This window comes from Crinia signifera, chromosome 4, assembly GCF_055691185.1.
Source record: "Crinia signifera chromosome 4, ASM5569118v1, whole genome shotgun sequence".
NCBI lineage: Eukaryota > Metazoa > Chordata > Amphibia > Anura > Myobatrachidae > Crinia > Crinia signifera.
This window is the reverse complement of record NC_139220.1, coordinates 178673001-178697214: the sequence shown is the minus strand read 5'-3', so window position 1 is coordinate 178697214 and position 24214 is coordinate 178673001. Positions and strand designations below refer to the sequence as shown.

Below are 24214 nucleotides of genomic sequence, written 5' to 3'. Positions count from 1 at the left end.
TTTTACTTTCAAAATAACAGAAAACAAAAAAATGGCGTCTGCAAAAGTTCGGGCACCCTGCAGTTAATAACTTGTACTGCCCCCTTTGGCAAGTATCACAGCTTGTAAACGCTTTTTTTGTAGCCAGCCAAGAGTCTTTCAATTCTTGTTTAAGGTATCTTCGCCCATTCTTCCTTACAAAAGTCTTCCAGTTCTTTGAGATTCCTGAGCTGTTTGTGATGCACTCCTCTTTTAAGGTCTATCCATAGATTTTCAGTGATGTTGAGGTCAGGAGATTGTGAAGGCCATAGCAAAACCATCAGTTTACGCCTCTTGATGTAATCCACAGTGGATTTTGAGGTGTGTTAAGATCATTATCCATTTGTAGAAGCCAGCCTCTCTTTAATTTCAGCTTTTCACAGATGGCATCAAGTTAGCATCCAAAATTTGCTGGAATCTTATTGAATCCATTTTTCCTTCTACTCGTGAAATGTTCCCTGGCTGCAATACAACGCCAAAGCATGATTTATCCACCCCCATGCTTAACAGTTGGACAGAGGTTCTTTTCATTAAATTCTGTGTCCTTCCTTCTCCAAACGTACCTTTGCTCATTCCTGCCAAAAAGTTCTATTCTAACCTCATCGGTCCACAGAACTTGATTCCAAAATGCATAAGGGCTGGTCTAATTGTTCATTTGCAAACTTTAAAAGCTGATTTTTGTGGTGAGGACGTAGAAGAGGTTTTCTTCTGAGGACTCTTGCATGAAGACCATATTTGTACAAGTATCTCTTTATAGTGGAATAGTGTGCCACAACTCCAGTGTCTGCCAGATCTTCCTGGAGAGATCGTGCAGTCAAACGTGGGTTTTGACTTGTTTTTCTCACAATCCTGTGAGCTGTTCTGTCTGATATTTTTCTTGGTCTTCCAGATCTTGCTTTAACTTCCACTGTTCCTGATGACTACCATTTCTTAATTACATTCCGAACAGAGGATATGGGCATCTGATAACGCTTTGCTATCTTCTTATAGTCTTCTCCTGCTTTGTGAATATCAACTATTCTCAGTTTCAGGGTTCTACACAACTGCTTAGAGCAGCAGTTCCCAAACTTTTTTGCATCACGGCACGCTAGATTATCAGAATTTGTGTCAAGGCACCCCTAGGTGCAAAGTTTGCTACCGAGAATTTCAGAAAACAATATTAAATTAAAAAAGTTGTGCTTTTATGTCATCCTTAGGTCCAGTTATGTAGTTAGGGACAGGATTCGCTTCTGCTTATCCAAATATTTAAAAACTGGAAGCCACAAACACTGATTTTACCTATTACATTGACCATAAATAATTTGAATCGGTTCTGTACAACCAAACCAAGGGGGCAAGTGCTCCAAGGCACCCCAGGGAGCCTAGGCTTAGAGGAACTGATTGTTGGGGCAAGGTCAGACAGGGCCGGTGTAAGGCTTCTCAGCACCCTAGGCAAAACTTCAACCTACTGCGCCCCCCCCCCCCCCCCAAACTGCCACCAATAACCATTTACCAATCCCTTAATGCATACTTGCCTAACATTCTGTAATGGCAGGGAGCCTCCCAAAATTGAGTGGTACAGCCCCTCAAGTAGGTGGGCAAGTCCCCTGCTTTCTCTGGAGGCCCCCAGCACCCTCCTCTTTTCCACCCACAACAGAGTACAGGAAGAGTACAGGAAGAGGGGGCAGCAAAATAGGGAAGTATACCTCAAGGGAAAGTATGGAGGTGAGGTCGTAGAGGTTCCACAGCAACCACCTGCATTAAGTACAACAAGGATCCTCACAGACATTCTTGATTGACTGTCTTTTTGATAGGCAGACTTGGTGGCGCCCCCCTAGATCCCGGCGCCCTAGGCAACTGCCTAAAGTTGCCTAGTGGTAGAGCCGGCCCTGAGGTCAGATGAGTCTAGGCTTTTAAAACCTTTGAGATTGACATCACCTGGTCTCTCCAGACGATGATTGAGAACAGGGGCTGGCTGGCAACTTTCAGCCTGGGGGACAGACACAAGTAAGTGGCCCAGGTTTTCACAGGGAATACAATGAATAAAAATAATGTTGGGGGAGTGGCTTGTGTAATGTGGGTGTGGTTTAAATAGCTAATGAAATAACAAGCAGGACGCAGTACTAAAAGTATATTATATATACACACACACATATATACTGTAGTGACACACTTGGGTGCATATTCAATTAAGTTTGATTTTATAAAAAATCCCACACCTGTGTGGGTTTTCCCGCAGCTACAACAATTTTGATACTAAATTGGGTTTAAGGTTTTTTTTTTCAAGTTGATGCACAGACAAAAAAAAAATACAAATTTCAAAAGTGTGAATTCACAGATGTATTCAAAAATCCCGGAACATCAAAAGGTACTTCCATCTGGGCAAATGAGGGTAGGTCTAAGTCTTCCACTAATCTGTGACTGAGACAGGCTAGAAGTGGTCAGTGCTGACATCAAAGACCCACCCCAAAAATGCCTGATTTAAAAAAAAACTCACAAATTACCATGTTTCTGTCCAGAAACACTGGCTTCCTGTCAATCAACAGACTACACTTTCTACACTACACCTGCACCCCTCACCCACTGCACTACTCCTGCACCTGCTCTTCACACTATTCCTGCTGCCCATACACCCACTACACTACCCCTGCTCCCCGCACACACTGCACTACCCCTGCACCTGCACTCCGCACTTTCCCTGCTAACCATACACACACTACACTACACTAATACTGAGCTCAATGCACTACCCCTGTACTACTGCTCCAACTGCTCCCCGCCCACACTGCACTACCCTGCAAATGTTCCCCACACACTGCACCCCCTGCACCCCACACATACTGCACTACCCTTACACCTGTTCCCTGAACACAATGTACTGTATTATGGCCAGGGCCAGCACTACCAGCTCAGCAGAGCCTACAAAGCAGGGTGGTTCTGGGCTGTATAGGTGCTCTCCCTGCTCTGCTACTCGGCCATTTGTGCAGGGATGTAAGGTGCTGCTGTTGCACCGGTCAGTGTATGACAGGTAGCGCCACCAGCAGCAGAAGGGAGAGCCGAATGTATATATCTCTGTGCTGTTTTGTACGTAAATATGCAGCAGCTCTTGATTTACGATTAGCAAGTAGTTTTAAGAGAATAAAAGCTACAATTTATGTATAAAATTAAAGGTACTTGTGTACTAGCACGGCGCTCATCGCATCGGAGACCATATCGCATGCGATGGTATGCGATGCAACGCGATATTGGCCGATGTTGTACAATGGCATACAATTTTTAAATTGTATGCCATTGTATATGGCATACAATGCCATACAATGCGATGCGATTATAAATTGTATAAGCACCCTAATGGGTGGTTACAATGGTTAAATGCACCCCCACGCCACCCCCAAGTATAAACGTGAACCCGAAGCGTGGCGAGCGCAGCAAGCCTGTGAGGGGCGGCGGTACGCGTCCTACGACCTTTTCATACCCCCACTATCCACGACGGCGTGGAGTTGAGAATAGAAAGTGTGGCGAGCGCAGCGAGCCACCGAGCCCGAAGCGTGGCGAGGGGACGCGGATACCTTCACAGGTATCCGCGTCCCCTCGCGGGCTTAACAGGTATCCGGGTCCCCTCGTGGGCTTCACAGGTATCCGCTTCCCCTCGCGGGGCTCGCTGCGCTCGCCACGCTTCGGGCTCGCCACACTTTCTATTCTCAACTCCACGCCGACGTGGATAGTGGGGGTATGAAAAGGTCGTAGGACGCGGGCTCGCTGCGCTCGCCACGCTTCGGGTTCACGTTTATACTTTGGGGGCGGCGTGGGGGTGCATTTAAGCATTGTAAGTAGCCATTAGGGTGCTTAAAAGCACCCATTAGGGTACTTATACCATTTAATATCGAATATGAGTTAAAATCGCGTCGCATCGCATGCCATCGGGTGTATGGCATGCGATGCGATTCGATTAAAAAATCGGGCGACTAATTATCGGGTGCCGTGCTAGTACACAAGTACCAAATTAAATAATAATGTAAGAAATAATATTTATATGAAAAAAAATATTGAAAATAATAGAATGCAAGTATCCTTTTGGATAATTAAGAGTTACAGCCAATTCTTATTAAAAGTAGTAATCAAGGCATTCTAAGCTGAGTGCACAAAACCTGTCTAAGGTTCAACCTGCTGCTGTTTCAAAAAGTAATACTCGGCCCTTTTAGAAAAAAGAGAAAGACTGTTTGTGATTTAAACAGTGCTTTTGAACCCAAACATAGAACAAGCATACTTTCTCTTTAAATATTTAAGCATTTATTCTTAAAAAAAAGATCCACTGACCTGTAGCACACAACATACACTAAAATCAACACATAGGGCCTTTATTCTAGTTCACTCTTATGGGCCCTACACACATACCGATGTGTGCAGGGCTACCTAGCTATGCTAGGTCGGGCTGTGCTGCGCAGCTATCGCCTAGCACACAGAGCTGACAGCCCACACACAGAGCGAGCTGTCAGCTCTGTGTGCTAAGCGAGCGGACAGCACCAGTGTTCTCCGGTGGGAGAACACTGCCGATGCCGAGATTGATGGACACTGTCCGTCAATCTCGGCCACCGATAAAGACGCGCGGGGACGCGCACCGATGCCGATACAGCCCCCACACATACACCGATGTGAGGGCATTTGCTAAGCGACTTTGCAAAACTAAGCAAAATCGCTTAGAAAATGCCTTAATATCGGCATGTGTGTAGGCCGTATAAGAGGCAAATTCCTTCTCAAATGGACAAAACCATGTGCACTGCAGGTGGGGCAGATATAACATGTGCAGAGAGAATTAGATTTAAGTGGGGTTTTACATAAAAGTGAGATCTATATTGCAGTGTAAAAATAAAGCAGTCAGTATTTTCCCTGCACAGAAACAAAATAACTCACCCAAATCTAATTCTGTCTGCACCTGTAACATCTGCCCCCTGTAGTGCACATGGTTTTGTCCATCTGAGAAGGAATTTGCCTCTAAGGGCAGTATTCAATGAAAAAGTTCTCCGTGCATGGAGAGCGTTTTATTTCGCTCTCCATGCACTCTCCATGTTCCGGAGCCTCTTGCTCCCACTATTCAATGTATTGAAGACTCGCCGCCACTCGCGGCGAGTCTTAACCCCTGCAGCGGACGAGCGTCCGCGGCAGGGAGCTGGCAGGGAGCCGGGGGACGGAAGCAGCCAGAGAGATTATAGTCTCCCTGGCTGCTCCAGAGGAATGTGGTGGGGAGGGGGGCTCTCCGGAACCCAGGCAGCACAGGCTGCCCCCCCCCTATAGCCAGCGGGGGACCCAGTATTCACTGCACCCGATCGTTCATATTAACGATCGGGTGCAGTGAATATATGAATATGTAATGAGCGGCTCGAGCGCTCCGGCCCCCTGCTGGCTGCACTGTGTAAAAAAAAAATATATATATTTTTTTAAATTAAATATATATTCATGTGCTATAAGCACATGAATAAAAATAACATGCCCCTTCACAGAAAAAAAAAATGATTTTTTGACACCAAAATTAAAAAAAAAAACCTTTTAGTTTAAAAGTTCACATTCCAGCTCCCCATCAAAAGATGGAGAATTGCTACACGGAGAGACACGGAGAAAATCACTTAGAAAGACGGAGAATATTTCACATTGAATAGGGTTGCTCGCTTTTGGAGAGCAAAATGCTCCGTCCAAGGCGAACAAAGCACAAATTCTCCACAAAACACTGAGAACTTTTCTCATTGAATACTGCCCTTAGAGTGAACACGTTTCCCCGCCTCTCAAATAGTCAGCGGCTTCCTCACACGCATTATTAAATGGAACACTATCCTTGATTGCTTTGTATGTTGTTTTAGAGGCTAACTACACTCTAGAAGCAACTAAAATATTGCTAAAAAAGGAACTTTGGCTTCTGCTTGTCTAACTTGGGACTAAAATAGTAACAACTGCTAGATTGACGACTAGCCTGGATATGCTTTGCTATTAATAGCTGACTTCTTTATAACCAATTAGTAATGCCCATATAATATATTTTATATAGTGAGCTCACACTCTACAGTATGTGTTGACTTTAGTGTATGTTGTGTGCTACCGGCCGATGGACTTTTTTTAAGAATAAATGTTTAAATATTTAAAGAGGAAAGTGTGCTTGTTCTATGTTTGGGTTCAAAAGCGCTGTTTAAATCACAAACAGTCTTACTAAAAGTATTTAGATTCAATGTGAAGGAACTCACCCTACCTTTCCCTACCTCCAGGCAAGTGTCTGATCTGATTAGGGGTTACAGATATCAGTGGATTAGCAGGCAATCCTCACCTCTGAACCCTCTCAGATCTCTCCTGTGGTCCATGGAATCCATAAAGTCTCTTTTCATGCTGCTGAGCTGCTCCTAGTCTCTTCCCACAGCACACCTTCAAACTGTGATAAGCCACGCCCTTTAACGCAAGTCTGCAGCCTCTTGGGATGTTGGGAAGGAAACCTGGCTCCCGATTGACTATCGGTGGCCATCTTTTGTAGCCATTATGGGGGCAGCCATTTTATCTTGGCCCCTTTAACTTCGTATTTCTCTATCTCTCTGTAGCTGAACAGCGGCTGGGGTCAGGGAGCAGGTGCATCCTCTGCCTGCGGCCCTGGAACACTTAATTGCACTGGCCCAGGGGCCAGCTGGCACCCTGCCCCCCGGCCCAGCCCGCCTCTGAGAACAATCCATGACACTGCCAGGTCTAAGCTGTCCAAAGGGGCGGTGCATGCTGTAAACTCTGCAGGGTGCCCAAACTTTTGCAGGTGCCATTTTTTGTTTTCTGTTGTTTTCAAATTGTAAATGATGGAAATAAAATCAAACTTTTTTTGACATGTTAAAAGAATGTCTAATCTGTAATTTGGTGCCTTTTGGAGATTTTTCCATCTTTCCTTGGCTTATTTTTGCACATTAAAATGAATTTTTGCCTGGGGTGCCCAATCTTTTGCTCCCCACTGTATATGTAGATCTATGTAAATTATCATTTCAAATTAGTAGAATGCACAATATGACATTTTACATGCATAGAAAATAATACAAAATAATAATAATCTCACTTACCTGAACATCTGTAAATGGGTATTTTGCAAGCAGTTGCATTTCTAATTTCCTGACTTCATTTATTTAAGATATGAAATGTTTTCTTCACTCAGCCAATGCTTGTACATGTTTTTCTCAGAAATGTTTGTTACCAGTATCAGGTTGCCAGATTTAATTGTAGTTATTACAAACCGCTATTAATGGGAACATGCATTGCATGAACGGAACATGTTATGTCAGCTCGAATGTAATGAGACCTGGGGTGAAATGTAGTAGGATGAGAGATTCAGAAAGTGAGAGATTTGGTAAGAAATCTCCAGCTTTTTTAAAAGCAGCAACCATTTACACTTTAAAATCAAACTGGTTTTGCAGTGTAAATGATTGCCACTTTAAAAAACCTGGAGATTTCTAACCAAATCTCTCACTTTCATCCTATTACAGTACATTTCACCCCTGTTATTTACAATACAGACATTTATTTGTGCTAACCATCATTTCATCACTGTTCTGCAAGTTTTACAGCTAACGATATTGCTCACTGTGCAGTCACTTTACTTTTTGTGTACTAAGCAGCCTGCCAAAGAGAGTTCATCCATTGTCTTAATCAGTTCTATTACTATATTTCCCTTGCGGGACAAAACATCCATAATTGCGGTGACACATACTGTACATAACCCTAATGTACAGAGTGCGTAAAGCATTTTTTGACCCTCAGTGTATCAACCATGACAAAACTGCCCCAATATGAAAATTAAGTGGAAATTGTCAGTTAAGGGTTACCGCAAGAGTTTGTAAGAGGTATGCAGTCAGGGCCGGCGCCACCACTAGGCAGCTTTTGGCCTTTTTCCTAGGGCGCCAGCCACTGGAGGGTAGAAGTTAAGAGCAGGAGGTCCCCCCTGGATGGAAGTGAGCAACAACTCTCCCCCCCCCCCCCCTCACCCGCCACCCCCAGTGGAGCGATGCATCGGCCGCATCAAATCACCCCCTGGTGGATCGGGTGGGAACGCCGATGGACCTTCTTCCGCCTCTCCCCAGCGGCTTCTGACGTCAGATGCCGGGGGCGGGGCCGAGTATGGCGCGGCCATTTCCTATTGGCTGCAGATTCAGGAGCCGTGATTGGCTCCCGAATGGCACCGTTGTTTGAACACAGCCGGTGGCATTTTTTATTGCTGGCCATAATGGCGCCAACTTCGAACAGCCGCCCCGCCCCCCCCCTCCACCGCTAGTCTGCCGCTGCCCGCACTGTTGTCACAGGGATCAGGCAGCTGATCCCTGCGCCGGGGGAAGCTGTGTCCCATGGAGGACACAGCACCATCTCTCCCCGTCCCTGCTGCTGCTGCTTCGGTGCTGGGAGAAGGGGAGCTGTCCCAGCACCGGGGCACATTGTTACATATTTGCATTTATTCTTATATGTACAGTATAACTGCTTCTCATGCTGGATATACTCCTGTCTTTTAGATTGTTTGTGTTTTTGATTTATTTAAATCCCAAAGTCATGCATACATATTCAATTACTTGCTGTATAGTCATGTTTACAAGATTGCATCTGTCTATCCTCTGAATGTGTCAAATAAATATAAAGTTTAGGCCTCTGTCAAACAGTCTTAATCTAATAGTCTAAAGCCATGCTTGTATTTTTGGGACCCTGGGTATTTGCACAATGGTATAGCTCTATGCATGTGACTTTGATGGCCACCATTTGTTTCTTATTTGCATTCATAATAGTATTTGGCTGCAATCTTTGAGGTGTGTTTGTAACCGGAGAGTTTTGGTTGTAATCCATCATTTATTGTGATAATTTTTCCCATGTAAATAAGCAGAAATTTGATTTTGATGAGCCATAATACTATGTCTGTGCATGGGCAGTATTAGAGAGAGGTGTGCTAAGATTTAGGAAAAGGTGTATCAAGCTTCAAAATGTGATAACACGTGACAAACAACCAGCCAATCAACTCCTAACTTTTTCCTTTTTTAAACCCATCCTGTAACATGACAGGTAGGAGCTGATTGGCTGTTTTTTTTATCACGCTCCATTTTATCACTTTTTGAAGCTTGATTATATCTGGCCCTTAAAAAATAGATAAATTACTAGCCAATCAGCTCCCAATTACCATGTTGCAGGCTGTGTTTGAAAAATGTATGTTAGGAGCTGGATGGTTGCTATTTTATCTCTCTTCACTTCACACAGAGTTTTCTGGAAAATAAACTGTTAATTAATCCATTCGTATTCTGGAAATAATTTCATTTTAACAGTTTTAAAAGATGCGGCAAGGTTCTGCTACTTTTAAGCAAACCGTTCATTCCTATAGCTCTAATCACCTCTGCGGGAGTAACATTTTATGATAGATGACTCTGGCACTGAGCCCTTACCAGTCTGGGTGTGGTTTGTGTTAGCAGAATCTGCTTTGCCTGGAAGCTATGTAAAATAATATAACATAAACATCATGAATCTGGGTTTTAGCATTTAAACAACAGTTTTCTCTTTTAACATGTTAACTGCAAAAAAAGGAAGTAGAGGTAAACCGCTCCTTTAAATTTTTTAAACCATTTACTTATATTGTTGTGATACATTTTAATGCATATTAAACCTCTTAAATCAAAGTTCACAATTGCATTACCATTTTTACTTAGGGGATGTTACGTTTTCAATGTTTTGTGGCGAGACTTTAATTTACATTTATATTTTGGTACTTGTTTCCTAGCACGGCCACACCGATTTACATCGGGGTGGTCGTGTCGGAAAAATTGCGTCGATCGCATCGCATGCGATTTGGTCGCATGCGATTTGGTCGCATGCGATGCGATCGACGCGACCGACCCGATTTTTTGATTGAATGAAATGTAAATCGGGTCCCTGGGACCCGATTTTACATTGGATTCAATGCAAAATATTCCCAACCCCCCCAAATTTAACAGCGTAAACCCCACCCCACGATAGACGCCAACCCGAAGCATGGCGAGCGCAGCGAGCCCGCGAGGGGCGGCGGTGCGCGTCCTCCGACCTTTTCATTCCCCTACTATCCACGTCGGCGTGGAGTTGAGAATAGAATAGTGTGGCGAGCGCAGCGAGCCACCGGGCCCGAAGCGTGGCGAGCGCAGCGCGCCCCGCGAGGGGACGCATATACCTGTGAAGTTATACGCGTCCCCTCGCGGGGCTCGCTGCGCTCGCCACGCTTCGGGCTCGGTGGCTCGCTGCGCTCGCCACACTATTCTATTCTCAACTCCACGCCGACGTGGATAGTAGGGGAATGAAAAGGTCGGAGGACGCGCACCGCCGCCCCTCGCGGGCTCGCTGTGCTCGCCACCCTTTCGGGTTGGCGTCTATCGTGGGGTGACGACGGGGACATCTATAATGTGAAATGGGTCATATTGGCCCATTTCACATTTTTCACATTTTCTCACGATTTCAATGTTAAAAAATATTTTAACATTGAAGCCTATGGAAAAATCGGGGGCATCGCGTCGGGACCAATGTTAACGGTCCCGACCGACGCGATGCCCCCGATATTTTACCTTTCCCGACACGATTTCAATGTTAAAATATTTTTTAACATTGAAGCCTATGGAAAAATCGGGGGCATCGCGTCGGTCGCGTCGGGACCAATGTTAATGGTCCCGACCGACGCGATGCCCCCGATATTGTGTCTTAGCCGGCAAAATGGACCTGATTTCAAAGGAAATCAGGTCCATCGTGTGGATCGTGTACCTTAACTTAAAGGTACACGATCCACAAGATTGTGGCCGTGCTAGGAAACAAGTACCAATATTTTCATAATTTGTTCTGACAATAAACATTCGGCTCAATACTAATAAAACATTTTGTTTCCTTCTGTTAGATAAATTGGCCCAGTACAGACCAACAGATTGAGGACTGCTACAGGAAAGGGAGACCCGCGGTAAATACGTATTTATATGTTTGTTTGGAGCGGACATAGTGCTATATTTAGTTCTGAAGTTTAATAAAAGCATAACATCTTTCCAACATTATCCTATAACACAATATTCAACATAATAAAAATACAGTATCTATAATTGTTTATGTGTAAATTCTGACAACAGGATTATTTACTTACACCATATAATTGTACATTTATCCTCAGAGAGAATGCGCAAATTTTATCCGCGTACTTCACCATTACAATAGGACTCACCTTGTGGCTTGTGGAACTGGAGCATTTGATCCACTTTGCATTTTTATAAGAGTCGGACTTCGGTCACAGGTATGTTGTTTTTGTCAGGGCTAAAGCATGCATGTTCTTTACATTTAATCTACTGTATCTAGGTACATGTCTGTCAAACTTTTGTCATTTTACCTAAATGTATTTAATTTTACGTACAGTTTTGTGACCTTGTGAAAGGCATTTGGTTTTTTTTTAAATTGTTTGGATCATATATTTTTTGATTGGCATAGATTTATTTATGTGTAATTTTGATACAGTATGAGCTATGAGCGAAGATGACATTAGTGAAATTAATATATTATATGCACCTGAGTATGAACATTAACGAATGGACTAAAGAGCAAAAAAAAAAAAAAAATTTAATGAAGGATTATTTTATTATAAAGCAAACATTCTACCATATTTATAATTTAGTGAAAACGAATCACATCATGATCACAACAATGGTTCTGACAACTACAGGTTTCAGTAGATAGATTACATTTTGCCTTTTACATTCCTGTCCTCTGAGACAGCTGTATAATCTGAGAGCCATTGGGGTGAAAGGTTGTCTGATTTAAGTGTGGAGTTTGTATGCCTCCCCCCCCCCCCCCCCTTATTTGCAATGGACAAGGAGACAAGGAAAGAAGTAAGGCAGTGTGCACATCAGGACACAACCGGCAATCATGGCTATGGTTAGGGTGATTTTCCTTTACCCAGGAACATCATAGATGGGTGGTGCGCATTGTATGATTTAATGAACATCAAACCAATCTCTTGTTCCATCCTACATTGTATTATGCATAGCTGTACACTTTGGGCCTGATTCAAAGTTGATCGCAAAGAGCAAATTCTTTCTCAAATAAACAAAACCATGTGCACTGCAGGTGGGGCAAATGTAACATATGAGAGAGGAAAAGCCCCCATCCATTACTGCGACTTCAAGGGGAGAAGTCGCAGCCGAACCATCCTCAAGCAATATATCGCCTGTGGTCCTTTTTATATGCGATATATCGCATGCAATCCTATTCCCTGCTACCGGTGTGCTGCCCATGTCAGAGGTCAGACCTTATACTTATGTGACTACTGTACACATTGAATCAGATGTTAAACACATCCAAATTTGCCACTTTTCACCTATTTTCTCAGCCTGATCTCTCAGAATCTGGTGACAGTGGATGGGGGCCTGGATTTAGGTAAGGTACTTTGGGGCAGATGTATCATAGCAGCGCTTATCGCGCCGCTATGATACTTCCTGCTTCGCCTCAATAGCGAGGCGAAGCAGGAAGGGACATCGACAAGATGTATTAACATCTTGTCTGCCGAAGCGGGGGAGCGTTAACTCCCCCCTTCGGCGATGTCCCTTTCTGAAGATAGCGCATCAGTTAATACTGATGCGCTATCTCCTGTCCCCCGGCCGGCAGCACTGGGCATGCGCGGGATCTCGCTGTTCACGCGAGATCCCCATCGCAGCCCAGACCTAACAGCAGGGACAGCGCTTTCCCTGCTGTTTAGTACGGCTTCGTGCGGAACGGTCAGCGATGCTGACCGTTCATACATTCGGCCTGCTATCATTTTGATAGCAGCGCCGATATGGACAGGGGCGCATAGCGCCCCTGTCCATTACCGCATCCCGGCCGCGTCATACATGGGGGAGAAGCGGTATCAGTGCACATAACGTGCGCTAATACCCCTTCTCCCCCATAACGACCGTTTATACATCTGCCCCATAATGTTCAAAATGAAATCTGAAGTGGAGCCAGTATTACCCTGCACAGAAGCAATATAAAACGCTGAAATCTATCGCTCTCTGCACATGTTACATTTACCCCAGATGCAGTGCACATGGTTTTGCCCATTTTAGGAAGATTTTGCTTATGTGATCAACTCTGAATTAGGCCCAATATCGTTTGATTCACTGTGCAGTACGGTCAATCAACAATATCGTATGTCGTCCATGGGAGTGTGCAATTGAGGGTACAATTTATTTTTCCAAGATGACAAATTGTCCAAATATCCTTCTAGTCTGTACGTAAGTAAATATTCTCTGTAATGTGTTGCCAAATATAATTGCACTATAGTAAAAATGGTAACATTAATAAGTCATTATAGTTAAGTGCAGCATTTGCATTTACAACTGCGCAGTGGTACTGAAAAAAAATATATGCCAATGCAGCAGCTACTGGAATGTTTGCAGAGATGATGATGAAGAGGGTGATAAATCCGCACTAGATAACTATAATTCAGATTGATGGGTTGGTAATGTTGTTAGACCAACATTATGGCTGCTGTCATATTTGAAATATGGGCAGCACTGGGTTTGCGGTGCCCCCAGAGTTTTTAAGTAATGAAACTCCCTATGCAGTGGCTTTGTCAAAAGGGCAAAAACACAAGACTTACACAGTTTTTTTTCCCATGGCAAACTTTATAAAGTCTTATGTCCAGTGGCGTTTTCAGAGGAGGGGCTGCAGCACAGTGCAAAATTCAAATAGGGGAGCCACACCTACTGCCAGTGAGTCAGTTTGGAATGGCAGTTGGTGGCAATGGGGGGTCGTTCCCCTATTTTAATTTTGAACTGTGCTGTAGCCCGCCCCCTCTGGATCCGCCACTGCTTGTGTCTTTTCCCTACTGGCGAAGCCACTGCATCGTGATGTGTACAGAGATGGCACTCTAACTTTAAAGAAACCTGTTTAGGCTTAGAATGTCCATCTCAACTAAGCAACTACATTGGTACCCAATTGTGACGCAAGCTCAGTACAAAAAAAAACAAAAAAAAATCACTGTAGTGCACAAACATAGTATCCATCTCTGGATTAGAAGCAAATTCTGGTCCTCACAAATAGAGGCAGTATCGAGGATACCCTACAAACATTTATGAAAATGGGTTTAGTGGAAAAGATCTGAATCTTATCGTTCTTTCCAACACCACTTTTTTCAATCGCATAACTTTACGTAAATGTCCACAAATGTAATTTGATGCAATGGCCATTTCTAAAACATAACCTAAAACCCAATAGTATAGAAATGTACAGCCAACCTGTAATGTTCATCACTGACACTTGCGAATAACAAAATACTATGTAATGTAGATTGAGAGATAAATATATAGGTAGGTGGTGGAAATGTGTAAATGACCATAAACCTTACTCTGCTGTATTGCTTTTGACGAGTCATAAATCAATTTTGTAGTTAAAGGTGAAGAATTTATGAGGCCATTCTAAAATATTTGCCTGTTCTTTGACTGTCAAATCTGTTTGTTCTATTCTAGGCAATGTAAAACAGATCACCCTTTATTGTACTCATAACTCACTGTGATAGAGAATACTGTATGTATTCTTTCTGCTCTAGAATATTACTATATGTGTTTAGGAAGTAATATCTCTGTTAGTGTTCACAAATATATATTTTTTTTATTCCTTTACATCAGAATATTAATGTTAATAATGTATATGAATTTATATTAAGTCATCCTTACATGCATTGCTAATATTGTGGGTGGACACAAGCAGAAAATAATACTGAACTTGTCTCTAGGTAATTTCGTGTCAGTGGGTGGCTAAACAAATCGCCTTCATTGCCTGGGACGCAATCGGCAGGTCGACAGCAATAAGCTTGACAGTAAATAGGTAGACCGCTCTTGGTCGACAGGCCATAGGTTGACACATGGAACAGGTCGACATACCTTAAGTCAACATGGTCAAAGGCTCGACATAAGCAATAGGTCAACATGGAAAAGGTCACCAAAAAACGGTTGACATGGGTTTTTAAGGTTTTTTTTTTAAAAATTGTTTTTTTTTTTCATACTATACCAAACTCCAAGTGGACATAGAGTAGAGTTAGATTATAATACTGTGCCTGAAGCATGGTGAGCGAATCGGTACACTTATAAGGTGTCCATGTCAACATAGACTACAACTAACATGGGAAACTTGTGTCAACCTTCTTCAGGTCGACCTATTCCATGTCAGCCTGTTGCTTGTGTTGACGTTTTGACCTTGTCAACCTAAGGTATGTCGACCTTCTCCAGGTGTTGACCTATGGCCTGTTGACCTAATGACTGTTGACCTTATTACTGTCCACCCTATGAGCCTTACCCCATTGCCTTGTATTGCCTTTGGAACAAGCAAGGGAGCACAGTTATTATAAAAATAGATGAAAACACCTTTTACTGTTTTAATGGAAAGCAAGATATTCCCAGAATATATGCTTAACCTATAGAAGATCATATGTTCCTGACAATATAGAGTGTACAATCTCACAGATACTAGTATGGAACCAGTAATATCAACAGTACAGTGTATATACAATCAAAATTAGTCCTATCAAGCAACATGTAGATCTATCTATCTATCTATCTATCTATCTATCTATCTATATATTTTTATATGCACATTCAGCCTGGCACTCCCAGAACTTCTAGCAACTGCTGTGGGTGCCTCCTGGCACAGTAGGATAGATAACAGTATGAATCATACAGCGGCACTCCACAGACGATTTAAAAGAGGTGCTTTATAGTGTCCCAACGTTTCGGGGGATGGATACCCCTTTATCAAGGTGTACAAAGTGCAACAGAACCACACAAAAAACGAACTTAAATACTTACATACAATGCGCTGGCATCTCCTCACCTGGCGTGGGGCGGCCGCACAGCTTCCAGCGCGTCTTCCGGTGCGTGCAGACGTCTCTGGACTCAGCCGGATGACGTCATTCCGCAACCCAGCAAAGTTGTTCCGTTGCCTGGAGACCCTGGAACGCATCTGGAGCGCACCGCGCCGCTGTCCACTTCCGGGGAGATCTGCCAATACACATACCATAATATAAACATAAAATAAACAACATGCAATGTGAAAACATATTCGTGCAGTATCAAGGATAAAATACGATGTCCAGAACTTATCTGGGCAATATTAGTGCATAATTAAGATGTCTTTTAGAACAATACTAAAAGGCAATATATACAGTGCAATAAAGTAATCTGAAATCTAATACAGGTTAATAAATAGGCAATGAATGGGCATATCACTTTTATCAGGACATAATTTAAACGGCACCTAGCATTAACTGAATCATAATTTATAGTGCTATGGAGCCATAGGTATGAAGTTGCCATGTGGTGTCATCTGTCAGTATGGTAGGATCTAGTAACTACACAAGATGGCCCACTTAGTATCCAAATGTATTGAGGTTGAACCTCTCGTTTAACCCATGTGGTTTACATGTGTTAAGTTGGAAGATCCAGCGTGCTTCCCTTTTTAATAGGGCACCTGCCCTATCGCCCCCCCGCTTGGAGGCTGGGATGCAATCTATTGCCATATGTTTGAAATCACTTAATTTATGCCCACTTTCCACAAAGTGTTTTGCTATGGGCTGATCAATAGATTTACCCCGAAGTGCATTACTTATGGCAGATCTATGAAGAGCCATGCGCTCCCTCATAGTTCTTATTGTCTTACCAACATATAGAAGATGACACGGGCATGTAGCAATGTATACTATATGCGTGGATGTACAATTTAATACATGCTTGATCTTGTATGTCTTATCCCTTTTGGAATTTTGAAATGTATTGCCCGTAATCATATGATGGCATGTTGTGCACTTCAGGCACTTATAGCACCCATGTGGTTTCGTCAAGAAGTGGGTACTGGGGTCTTCCTTCCCAAAGTCCGTTATGTCCGTGTGGACCACAAAGTTCTTGATGTTTCTCCCTCTTCTGAAGACCGCCATGGGTTTGGTCTCTCTGAGGTCAGTCAGTCCCTTGTCCGTTGATACGATGGGCCATAGGGCTCTTGAAGCTCTTTTTATTACTCTGCTTGAGGTGGTATAGTCAGATACCCACGGAATGACTTTGGGCTTGTGTTTCTCACTAGGCAGTAGCAACTGCGTTCTTTTAATTTGCATAACTTCAGTCTTGTGTTGTAACAGCTCCTTCAGTCTGTAGCCTCTCTCAAGGAATTTGGTAATTACTTTATCCAGTTCCTCTCCCAATATGTCTCGGTCGCTGGTGATGCGTGCAAAGTCATTCCGTGGGTATCTGACTATACCACCTCAAGCAGAGTAATAAAAAGAGCTTCAAGAGCCCTATGGCCCATCGTATCAACGGACAAGGGACTGACTGACCTCAGAGAGACCAAACCCATGGCGGTCTTCAGAAGAGGGAGAAACATCAAGAACTTTGTGGTCCACACGGACATAACGGACTTTGGGAAGGAAGACCCCAGTACCCACTTCTTGACGAAACCACATGGGTGCTATAAGTGCCTGAAGTGCACAACATGCCATCATATGATTACGGGCAATACATTTCAAAATTCCAAAAGGGATAAGACATACAAGATCAAGCATGTATTAAATTGTACATCCACGCATATAGTATACATTGCTACATGCCCGTGTCATCTTCTATATGTTGGTAAGACAATAAGAACTATGAGGGAGCGCATGGCTCTTCATAGATCTGCCATAAGTAATGCACTTCGGGGTAAATCTATTGATCAGCCCATAGCAAAACACTTTGTGGAAAGTGGGCATAAATTAAGTGATTTCAAACATATGGCAATAGATTGCATCCCAGCCTCCAAGCGGGGGGGCGATAGGGCAGGTGCCCTATTAAAAAGGGAAGCACGCTGGATCTTCCAACTTAACACATGTAAACCACATGGGTTAAACGAGAGGTTCAACCTCAATACATTTGGATACTAAGTGGGCCATCTTGTGTAGTTACTAGATCCTACCATACTGACAGATGACACCACATGGCAACTTCATACCTATGGCTCCATAGCACTATAAATTATGATTCAGTTAATGCTAGGTGCCGTTTAAATTATGTCCTGATAAAAGTGATATGCCCATTCATTGCCTATTTATTAACCTGTATTAGATTTCAGATTACTTTATTGCACTGTATATATTGCCTTTTAGTATTGTTCTAAAAGACATCTTAATTATGCACTAATATTGCCCAGATAAGTTCTGGACATCGTATTTTATCCTTGATACTGCACGAATATGTTTTCACATTGCATGTTGTTTATTCTATGTTTATATTATGGTATGTGTATTGGCAGATCTCCCCAGAAGTGGACAGCGGCGCGGTGCGCTCCAGATGCGTTCCAGGGTCTCCAGGCAACGGAACAACTTTGCTGGGTTGCGGAATGACGTCATCCGGCTGAGTCCAGAGACGTCTGCACGCACCGGAAGACGCGCTGGAAGCTGTGCGGCCGCCCCACGCCAGGTGAGGAGATGCCAGCGCATTGTATGTAAGTATTTAAGTTCGTTTTTTGTGTGGTTCTGTTGCACTTTGTACACCTTGATAAAGGGGTATCCATCCCCCGAAACGTTGGGACACTATAAAGCACCTCTTTTAAATCGTCTGTGGAGTGCCGCTGTATGATTCATACTGTTATCTATATATTTTTATATATATATATATATATATATATATATATATATATATATATACATACATACAGAGAAGATGATCGGCACTCCAGGGTAGCTGTCCCAAATGGGTAATGCCCGGGTGCCTGCCTAAGTGTATTGCTACACCAAACATACAGTCCAAGCAACGGAGGCACTCCTGGGACTTGTAGTACAACAACAGAAGACACAGACACAGAGGTCTGGGGGAAATGTTTCGGTCCTTTTAATATGACCGTTTTCAAGCTCCCTTTAAAACGCTTGAAAACGGTCATATTAAAGGACCAAAACGTTTCCCCCAGACCTCTGTCTCTTCTGATGTTGTACTACAAGTTCCAGGAGTGCCTCCGTTGCTTGGACTGACTCTATATATATATATATATATATATATATATAAGAAAGGAATAGAGGTGCGCTATTACTGAAAACACCACTTAGTGGCTATGTACATACATCAATAAAAATTAGTTATAAACAAGTATACATTTATTGAAAGTTTTTTCCAGCATATGGGATTTCATCCACAGTTTCAAGTTGTTTAAAAATGCCACATATAGTACAAATCCGCAACCCGACGCGTTTCGTCCCTTAGGACTTCATCAGGGGCAATGAATCAATCCAATAAAAATGTGTCTTCCACACAATTTATAAATGTAGGTATGTCCTCTAACAACAAGGTAGTGGCCAATCACAATGACTATGAACAACTTTTTAGAACCACCTATTAAGTGATAGCAGGTGAAATGGATTCACAAGTGAAATGGCAGTGTTCAATGTGGCATTCCTCTGTCCACAATTACAATTTATACAGCCTCTCAATGTGGAATAAACCGTGAATCATTATAGTATATATTATAATATTTTATATTCTTTGGTGGCATGAATAAAATAAAATGTAAAAACTCCCAAAGAAGTTAAACACTTTTCTAGCCACTATATTTATTAATAAGTGTATGTAGAAAACAGAACATTAAAATGCATAACAAATGTACTAAAGGTAAAATCCATTCCAAGAACAGTACATCTCACCCTTTAGCGAACAAACCACACAAATGCAATGATCTACTGTACTTAAAATTCAGCTTGTTAAAAATGTGAAATGCCATTATTTTTACTGCCTCATACTTTGTAAATGTAGCAGCTGGGTGTTACTTGAACATTATTCAAGAATTACATCATTATATTTTGTATGCTGCTTTTGGACATACTAGCGGATGCCCAGCCAGGAAAATAGGAATGCTTGATATTATTTTAATTTGAGCCAAAACCCTTACTCAGCTTCAAACTTCAGATGTGTCTGCTGACATATCTAATGTGTTTATAACTTGGTTAAATTGATAAATATTGAACAGCTTTCAGAAGACCTCTTAAATCAAGAAATTTCAATAACATTATATAATTTTGGTAGCCTGCAGTGAAATAGTAATAAAGGCACCTGCAAATCATTTCTAGTCTGATACTAAATGGCTTTTAACTAGACGTAAAAACTGGAAACATGACTTGAAAATGTCACTTTCACTAATACTGTGGATCATACTTTCCAGAATGTTCCTGAAAATCTGGTGGCCCTCCCAACCTACCTAAATGTGGGCAAGTTTCTTGCTTCTTATCTGAACCCTGCATTCCCCTTGGTGGCAGAGAAGAATGATGATGATATGGGTGCTTTGGGAGGGGGCGGGGATACATTTATGCAAACAATGTAATTTTATGTAATTTAAGCACCGCCCCCTCTGCTTTTCACGGAGAGGAGCACAATACAGTAGTGAAGTATGCATTGAAAGAAACTCACAAATATTAGCTGAATGTAATATGTAATTTTCTTATCCTTGCATGTAAAACACACACTGTTCCACACAAACACATATAATACTTAATTATATTAATGTTAAATTAAAATATATATAACCTTAACCTGTTTCTTCCTGTGCTGTCTCCACCCCTTGAACATGTGTAATTATTATGTTATGTAAAGGGGATTGGCTTTCAGGATCAGGGAAAATAAATGTACCTGGCACTTAGCCATACTTTGTGTGGTATGGGTCATATAGTCTACAGCAGGCATGTCCAAACTATGGCCCTCCAGCTGCTGTGAAACTACAAGTTCCATCATGCCTTGCCAGTTTTGCTATTAGGGAATGTTGAAACCATGGCAAGGCATGCTGGGATGTGTAGTTTCACAACAGCATTAGGGCCACGGGTTGGCCATGCCTGGTCTACAGTAATTAAGTTGACAGTCAATAAGTTGACCGCTATTGTTCAACACATAAAAAAAGGTTGAAATGCATTAGGTCAATATTGTCAAAAGGTCGACAAAAGCAATAGGTTGACATGGAAGGGATCAACATAGAAAAGGTTGACATGAGTTTTTCATGGTTTTTGGTGACTATATCAACATAAGTCGACATGGACTCAATATAATTGTACTGCATCGCCTCACATGGCTCACTTCATTCACCATGCCTCGGGCACACTATTATATTTTCCCTCTATGTCCTCGTATAAATAAAACCTTCAAAAAAATACATGGAAAGCTTATGTCGACCATTTCCAATTTTCCAGTTACCTAGTGGTAGTGTCGCCCCTTTGACCATGTCAATCATTTTCATGTGTCGACCTTTTGACTGTCGACCAATAGTGGTTGATCTATTGACAGTGTACCTAATTACTGTCAACCTATCGACCACATCCCAACTATGTGAGGCATCCCTGGGTGTTATGCTTGAGCAGCTTGTGCTGGGCCACCCTGCACACTGGTCAGCAGCACCACTCGCACACACCTAATTATGGCACTGTGACTAAATGCCTTATTATTTTAGTATTATTATTATTATTACTTTTATTCTTGGAAAACACATTTAATACTGTATGTGTGTCTTAAATATAAACATAAAAACCCCTCAAAATGTATCCGCTGATACAATTCTCCCTGTACATTTGTACAGGGAGTTTGATGGTGAAGCGAATATGCCCATGTGCAGGTCTTCTCTGCGGGTGCCCTCGGAGTTGGGGGGGTGGCATGGAGTAGGTGGCCAGGGGGCATTCACATGCAAACACCCAGTGTTTCCTGGGTGTACCTAGGAAAATGCTGGGTGCACCCAGGAAACCGATGAGCATCGCCATGCGAATGGGGGCGGCCATCACCGGCTGTCAGCTGCCTGTCCTTTTCTCGGAGCGTGAATGTGACTTAGATTAGCGAGCGCTACAGAAATCATTCGATGATTGGCAACCATCTAATGATTTTGGGCTCTCACGCAAGCCTGCGAATGGATGTTTATGCAAAACTTTTAGCAGGGGCGGGCATTTGCACAGGCGGTGGGTGGCATTACATGGCTCGCAAAGCTGTGAACTTCCGCTGCTTTTCTGTTTTTGCATCCAAAATATTACACACAGACTATTTAGTAACAGTCATACGTTTGTCTAGAAATGTATTATGGTCAGGATTCAAGGTGGTGAAGCTATTGCGACTAATTGAATGCCCCTCTTAGTATTGAGCCAGTGAATAAATATTTTATTTTTTTTCTGTGACAATATTATTGCTATTATTATTATTCTACAAGCCAATTTTTATTGTTGCTGTTTTGAAATGGATATCAAATGTTACAAAAAACTTCAAATTTTTAGATTATTAATGTTAAGCAAAATCATATTTGCACTCATATTTTCTGTGCCAAACTGAAATATTACAAAGAAATATATAAAAGAAAATCAGTAAATTCTGTAAAAGGCCACTAAAAAAATTAAATATTCTTTCAGACATAAAAAAGTAAATATTTATTGAAGATTTATGCCAAAAATATTTCTCAATATCAGCTTCTAATGTCTGTTTAGTATATTCCATATCAGATATTGAGAATGGTATTTATTATAGATCTACTTTCTATTTTATCTTAGTATAACTATTTGATTTTTCACAATTTGATTTTGATTTTTGATAACTTCCATATTTAATATAAAGAAATGCTTTATGACAGGTTCATTATGCTACGCGCTGCCATGAACTCAAGCAATAGATTTGTATTTTACGGTACTTGTTTCCTAGCACGGCTTCACCGATTTTAATTGTATGCAATCGGGTTGCAAAAATCGGGCCAACCAAATTGCATGCAATGTGATTGACCCAACCGACCCGATTTTTTACATTGGAACCAATGTTAAATGGTCCCTGAGACCCGATTTTACATTGGCCCCAATGTTAAATGCCCCCCAGACAACATTTTTCATTCAATCCCCCCCCCCCCCATTGTTAACGCCACGCCATGATCAACGTGAACCCGAAGCGTGGGACTACCTATTCGAATCTCTGAGCCACTTTGAATTCCCCCAGGAGTTTGTAGAACTTCTTTGTTTGCTATTTCACAATGCACTGACGCAGGTAGCATGTAATGGCTATATATCCTCACACTTCCTGATTCAGAAGGGGACTAGACAGGGGTGCCCCTTGTCACCCCATCTATTTGCATTAGCGTTAGAGCCATTGGCTATAGCGATTCGTTCTCACCCATCATTTAGGGGGATCAGGGTGTGTACCACTAACCTGAAAATAGGTTTATTTGCCGACGACATGTTGCTTTTTGTATCGGACCTAGAGTCGTCGATCCCGACAGCCTTAAAACTTTTGTAGGACTTTGGAACATTTGCAGGATATAGAGCTAACCTTCATAAATCAGAAGTCCTCCTAGTGCCGCCACTAACCGCGGTTGGGTCTTCTATGTCACTTCTCTCACAGTTTAAAATTAATACCCGCGCCATTAAATATTTAGGCGTTAATGTACCTAATAAATTGTCCCAAATATACCAGATTCATTTTGATGGTATTATGCAGGTATTCGGAGGCAGCTCGAGGCATGGAGATCTCTTCCTTTATCCCTGATGGGACAAGCAGCGGTACTGCAGTCCATTGTGTTCCCGAAGCTTTCCTATTGTACTCAGATTATACCAATCAGATTGTCCAAAATGGATATCAAGAGGGTCACTGCTGCATTCTTTAGTTTTCTCTGGCTAGGGAAAAAAGCCTGCATATCTAGATATAAGCTTTATTCCAGAAGGGCGGAGGGGGGGTTAGGAATTCCACACCTGACCGCGTTCACTCATTCAGTATTTTTGAGGTATATCTTAGATTGGCTACAGGACACTGATAGCTATACACACAAAACTCTACATGCTGACATATTCCCCACATATTCTACAGCGGTGCTGCTACATACTCCTAAGGTGTCTCTGCCCCCACAAGCCCTGCAGGATGTACTGCTTAGGGACACGTACCTGGTATGGCAGGCCATAAACAAGAAACTGGGTCGCAGACACAGTGTGATGAAATATGCCACATTGTGGGGTAATCCTAACTTTGTACCTGGTCTTTCTGGGCCACCGTTTCTCACATGGAGAGATAGGGGAATATTCTCCATAAAATATGGGTTCAACCCAGGGGGAAACATTCGTACATTCCAAGATCTGATATCCAAGTTCTCTGTCACCAATAAGGAATTTTATATGTATTTGCAGGCCAGGCATTATGTTCAGACCATGCCTCCTCCTATATTTAGGGACAATGAACAGGATCCTTTACAGGTTATTTTTGTGCTT

The 24214-nt window shown here is 42.3% G+C and overlaps 1 protein-coding gene across 1 annotated transcript in view; it reads left to right on the top strand.

Annotated features, from left to right (window-relative positions):
- The window catches only part of SEMA3E (semaphorin 3E), a 155288-nt gene that overhangs the window by 98366 nt on the left and 32708 nt on the right, over positions 1–24214 (top strand). The window contains exons 3-4 of the mRNA XM_083183083.1: positions 10886–10945; positions 11150–11269. Coding sequence (XP_083039209.1) covers positions 10886–10945; positions 11150–11269 — 180 coding nt within the window. The remainder of the gene's footprint in view (positions 1–10885; positions 10946–11149; positions 11270–24214) is intronic.